This window comes from Nannospalax galili, unplaced genomic scaffold (genome assembly GCF_000622305.1).
Source record: "Nannospalax galili isolate Female #2095 unplaced genomic scaffold, S.galili_v1.0 scaffold915, whole genome shotgun sequence".
NCBI lineage: Eukaryota > Metazoa > Chordata > Mammalia > Rodentia > Spalacidae > Nannospalax > Nannospalax galili.
Window position 1 is genome coordinate 1733933 of NW_008336255.1, and position 6000 is coordinate 1739932.

Below are 6000 nucleotides of genomic sequence, written 5' to 3' on the forward strand. Positions count from 1 at the left end.
TCCTCCTCCTGCTGTAACTGGCGTCTCTGTGTGATCCACTCAACTATTCTTGTCTTTTAAATCATCCTCCTTCTGCCTCAGGGGCACCATGTTCTCCTAACTTTTCTCTTCCTGGGTCAGCCCTCCATCTCTTTTGCTGGTTGTTTGCTCCTTTCCTGACACCCAAATGATCAGACTCCTTGGAGGTTTAGTTCTTATCTCTGTCTGTGAATGCCTTCTTTCTTACAGAGTTCTTCGTGTCTCTGGCTGTACATATTGATGCATCCCAGTTTTTACTGGTAGCCTACTTCCCCTCAAAGTTCTAAATTCAAGTATCTATGGCCCACTTGGCAGTCCACTCAGATGTCTGACAGACATTTCCAGTACAGAGGAAAAAGTAATGCTCTGATTTCCCACTTCCGCCAGTCTCTTCCTGCCTTCTCATTTGCTAGTTTTTTTTTTTTTTAATCTCGGTCAACGACATCTCTATTTGCCCGGTTATTCAGGCTCTGAATCTAGAAATCACACTTAGTTTCCTTCCTCTTTTTCTCACTTCCTGTGCCCTCTGTCTTTGAAGGAAATGCTGTGTAGGCTCACTTCATCACTTCCACCTGCCATACGCACCAGAGGCCAAGGCCTCAGGACCTCTGACCTCTCTCCTAAGCTTCTCCAATAGCCTCCTGGCTGGTCTCCCTGTGTCCACTCTTGCCTTCCAATAACCCATTCTCCACCCGGTGACCATAACAATCATTTCAAATATAAGACTAGCCAATCACCTGCTAAAACCCATCACAAGTAGAAGAGCTTGAAAATTTTACTTTGGCCAAGAAGATCCCACAGGACTTTGCTCTCTGCTGCCTCGATCTCTTTTTGAACTTGCCCTCCACTTTGTTAGCTGCAGGGCAGCCAAAGTAGCCCTCTTGCTCTTCGTTGAGCAGGTCAGTCTTCCCCACAGTGTGCTCGCTGTTCCCTCTGCCAACCAGCTCTTCCCCGGGGGCCTTTGCAAGCTTGTCTCCTCCATTCAGTCAGGGCTCTGCTCAAATATCCCCCACACTACATAGAACTTCCCAGATCACCTGTTCCCCTTGTCCACATGGTGTCTGTCTCTCGTTCTGCTGATATGATAGTGCTTATGAATCCTTAACTTTTTAAGGTATATTTCCACATGCCTATTTCCTCTAAAAGAACGTAGACATCTCTCAGGCAAGGACTTTTCTGCTTTGTTCATCCTTGGCGTCTCATCTAAGCATTCAACAAACATTTGTGGGCTGAGCAGATAAAAGTGAAACCTTTGGGAGGCAGAAAGAGGAGGGATTTGGGGAGGAAAGTAAGCAGACAGAGGCTAGGGTAAAGAGTGTTGCTTCGATAAACTCAAACCTTCAATGTCCTTTCAGGAGCAGCTGTTAGGAGCGACAGCAGGCAGATACAATGGAAGGCCAGGTGGTAGAGTGGGAAGGGCCTCTCTAGCAGCCCTGATCCGTTAGAAATCCTGCAATAGCAGAATCATCCATACCCTGCAGTCCAGAAACATAGCCTCTGACCACAGGTGGCTACTGAGCATTTGAAAAGTGACTAGTGGGACTGGGAGACTTAATTTGGATATGATTTAATTTTAATTCACATTTAAATAGCTACACGTGGCTGGTGGCCATGGCATTAGAACTTGAAAAATCCTTAACTCCCTCCCACCTGTGACCTCAAGAAAAGCCTAGTAAAGTGTCTGGGAGAGAGAGAGCTGTCACTCAAAAAATAAAACTGTTATTGTGATACAGAGACACAAAGTAAGGCACTTCGACTCAAAGGCACCTTAGATTATTATTATTTGCTTTTACTATGACTTTGTGCTTGTTGGAGTGAATGGTAACCAGTCTGTGTGGGTCTATCTTTGAGCTCATAAGCTGAAAGTAGCAAAGATTATACCGAAGGCCTGTCAGCCATGGAGGACTATTCCAAGCCGATTGGCTTGTGGAATGCTTCTAATGAGCTAATTAGTTTTGACAACAGCTAATTTTGCATCTGCAAAAATTGGATCTGCAACATTATTGTACTCTTTTCAACCTGCAACTTCCAGGATGATTTTGTATAACAGTAGTGCCTGTTTTCAAACTCACTATTGAAAGAATAAACACTCACTTACTGGAAATGTTAAGATGAATTCTTTAAGGTTCTAAATTGGTTTGGACATAAAACCATTTTTGTTGTTGTTGTAACTTAACTGCATTTTCTTCCCATACTGAATCCAAGAAATAAAATGACCACAGATACAGGCCGACCACCATAACAGGCATTCTGATGAAAAACCTAATCCCATTAAAAGGTCACACATTTGCCTAGACTGCATGGCCCTTTATTTTCAGGCGAAGAGGGAGTTTCACTCTCCACACACACCCACAGACAGAGTGAGAGTAATATGCTCCAGTCTCCCTAAGGGCTTGTTGGAAACTCTCTCTCTGAAGAGGGTGGGCAGGTTTAAAAGAAACACAGGTTTAAAGGCATTAAGAAAACTGACATTCTTACTAAAGAGACCAATTAATCTGCATCTGTTAGAAGCTCAAGTGCCCTAGGAAACTGGAATAGAAAGAGAGGGAAGAATTCATGTTCCCACCAGGGAGCCCTTCCTTCCCAACAGCCTCTTCTCTTCCGCTGGCTCAGGAGTGGACTGTGGGTCTCCGGCTGACATGCCCTAAATCCTAAGAAGTGATGCTGGGGAAGACTTACCAATGGGCATCACCACGAAGAAGGGCAGCCAGCAGAGGACGAAGCAGCCCACCACGATGCCCAGCGTTTTGGCCGCTTTCTTTTCCCGGGAAAACTTGAGCAGCCGCACTGAGAAGTGCGTCTTGTTCTTGGCGCCGCTCACCCCGCCGCCTCCTGCAGGGACATTTTTCCGGTGGATGCGGAGCGTCACTTGCTCGGTGTCCGACTTGTCGGTCTTGAGGCCGGACTTGAGGCCTCGGCTCTCCCTCTTGGCCACCACGTACACCCGACAGTACATGACCAGGATGATGGCCAGCGGCACGTAGAAAGAGCCCAGCGCCGAAAAGAGCACGTAGCCGGGTTCCTCGTTGATCTGGCAGATGGTTTCGTCCTCGGGGGCCGGCTGCCTCCAGCCGAACAAGGGCCCGATGGAGATGACCAGGGAAAGTGCCCAGACGCAGAGCAGAGCTCTGACGCCCCTCCTCTGGGTGACGATGGTGGGGTAGCGCAGCGGGTAGCTCACACCGATGTAACGGTCGATGGAGATGATGCAGAGGCCCATGATGGACGCACTGCAGCACAGGACGTCCACCGCCGCCCAGATGTTGCAGAACACCCTGCCGAAGGCCCAGTAGCCCAGGATCTCGAAGATGGCGGAAAAGGGCAGCACAGTGGAGGTGAGCAAGAGGTCGGCCACCGCCAGGTTGACGATGTAGTAGTGAGTCACCGAGTGCAGATGCCGGTGACAGGCCACCGAGAGGATTACTAGGATGTTTCCCAGGACCCCGAAAATGATGAGGCCCCCTAGGATCACCCCGAGAAGAATGGCCTTGGAAATGTTCACTGGTGCCTGCGGGTGGGTGCAGTTGGAGCCTTCGGAAGCATTTCCAGAGAGAAACACCATGGTCCCAGCCAGCCGGGGGCCGGGCGAAGTCCGGCTCTGGAGGGCCACCCTCCTGTTGGGGGCGGAGGCGGGAAAGAGAGCCACAAGTCAAAAAGTCTGGGCTTGATGGGGTCCTGCCAGCAGGGCTGGGCTGGGGGAGGGAGAGAACGCACCGGTGGGAAACAACCCAGGCCAGCCCTGGGAACCCTCAGAGGGCCACACTGAGGCACGGATTAAAGGTGACATGGCCAGGGGCGTGCAGGAGTCACGGGACTCTTCCCTACCCGAGGGGGCTTGCAGAGAGGTTCAAGGGGACAAGAGAAGAATACAATCCTAGAGCTTAGTGATGTCCGCTTCTCTGATCCATCCTAGCGGATTCTGCACAGAAAAGGTTGAGACGTGTGGCTCAGCCGTCGAAGCGCAAAGGCAAGGAGCGTCGGCATCTGGGCGCTGCCGCTGGCACACACTTTCAACTCGGCAGCCTGATCATTGGTCCTGCTAGCTCCAGCTTCTCTGTCTGGCACCGGTCTGAAATATTTGCTGAGACCGAGGTGGCCTCGGAGCTCCGTTTATCACCATGCAGCTGAAAATAAAAATAAAAATAAAAATAATGAAAAGCTCAAAGAGTAAAGTGGACGATGAGCCTGGGACCCTGGAGAGCTCGCGGGGCAGCGGGACTCCAGCTGGGAGCCTGCAGCTCTGCTATCCGGGGAACCTTGGTGCGGGCAACACGGCGACAGGGTGACGTGGGAGGGGACAGCGTGGGTCGCCCTCCTCCCACGCTCACCGCGGGGAAGCTGCCCTGGAGGGTTGCGCCTCACTAGGTCCAACGCAAAAACACAACAAACGCAAACAAATAACAACCCCCCAAGTTGCAGTAACTGGAGGCTGGATTTCGATAGCCAGTGGAGAGAAAATAAAACTCCCGGAGCCCCCCACCCCCACCCCACCCTCTCAGCCCCCAGGAGGCGCGACTGCGGCTGGGCTGGTGTGTGTCCCTTGCTGCCCAACGGGTGGAATCCGGAGGATTTGCTGGGTGCATTTGTTTGAACAGGTTGCAGTGCAGTCACCTGGAGGGGGCGGCCTGGGAGAGGGAACCTCAGAGACCAGGGAACCGCAGGGCCACGCGCACACTCACTTTATGGGTGGAATTGACGCTCGTGGGTGCAGAGAGGATCTACCAAGCGCCAGGGAAAGACAGAGCCTGGTTCCCAGCAGAGCCCAGGGATCCAAAGGGCTGAAAGCGACCTGGGTTGGTCCAGGCTGGATTTCCTAGCCAGAGAGGCGCCAGCCCAGGGGGCGTCGGCCTGGAGCTACCCCAGGGCTGCTGGGGAACCAGGTTGGCAGCGCAGCGCTCCGCGGAGAGGGCTTTGCGAGGGCCAGTGACTGCGGTTTCCAACGCGCAAGAAAAATCAAGCCCGGGTGCCAGCAGTCGGGATGCCCCGGATTTTCTGGTGTGTGTGTGTGTGTGTGTGTGTGTGTGTGTGTGTGTGTGTGGCATTCGGGAGTGCGTGGGTGTGTGTGTGTGTGTGTGTGTGTGTGTGTGTGTGTGTGTGTCTTGGTCTGCCTGAGGAACCCGGATTCGTACAACTGCAAGGACCTAGGGGACATGGGACAGGAGCGCTGGGCGTGGGGACGTGCCCACTTTGTCTCGTGGGTGGGGTTGGGTCCCAGGGCGAAGACTTGGGAAAATTACGAGTTCAAACCCCCACAGATGATACCCAGACCTCGCCACTGCCGATCCCCGCTTTCTCTCACTTGGGGGGGTGGCGGTTACAGAGGGGGCTGAAAAGACACTTGTTAACTACATGGCAACTTCCCAGGGTGAATCAAGGAAACCCGGGCCGGGCAGTCGGGTGCCAAAGCCGAGGTGCTGGGCTAAGTGGAGATTCCGTGTCACCTGGAGGCTGGGGACACCTGCCCCGCGCACCCAGCCCTGCGAGATGCGGACGCCGGCCCCGCAGGGCACTCACCTGAAGCTCTGACGCAAAGGCTGCTTCTCTGCTGGGGACCGAGTGGACCGGGAAGAACCAAGTCCCAGTCCTTAGCACCCGCTGACTCACCCCGCCGCCGCCGAGGTTCTCAAACTCCTGGCTCCCTTCTGCCTCACCTGGATCTTTGAAAATAAAGAGTGAAAATGGAAAAAAAGGGAAAAAATTTCAACGAGCCAATAACTACACGATCACCCGTTTAACATTCGGCTCCTGGACTCCAGAGAGGGACTGCGAGGAACTTTGCAGCTCTGGTTGACGTAGTACAGGCGGTAGCTCAGCTAGTACGGTAATCTCCTGCTGCTACCGTATTCCTCCGCGGCAATCCGCACCAGCTCGTAAAACCCCAGGCTCTAAAAAAAATTCCTGCCTAGAACGTGAATTCATAGCCTTTCTCTTTGTCCCACTGTATCTCTATCACTCTGTCCTCCCCCTCCCCCTCCCCCTCAC

At 52.8% G+C, this 6000-nt stretch overlaps 1 protein-coding gene across 2 annotated transcripts in view; it reads right to left on the bottom strand.

Annotated features, from left to right (window-relative positions):
- The window catches only part of Adra1a (adrenoceptor alpha 1A), a 113164-nt gene extending 109230 nt beyond the window's left edge, over positions 1-3934 (bottom strand). For both annotated transcript variants that reach the window (XM_017797601.1, XM_008830974.3), the window contains exon 1: positions 2698-3934. In XM_017797601.1, coding sequence (XP_017653090.1) covers positions 2698-3580 — 883 coding nt within the window. In that variant the 5' untranslated portion in view covers positions 3581-3934. The remainder of the gene's footprint in view (positions 1-2697) is intronic.
- Positions 3935-6000: the final 2066 nt, after the last annotated feature.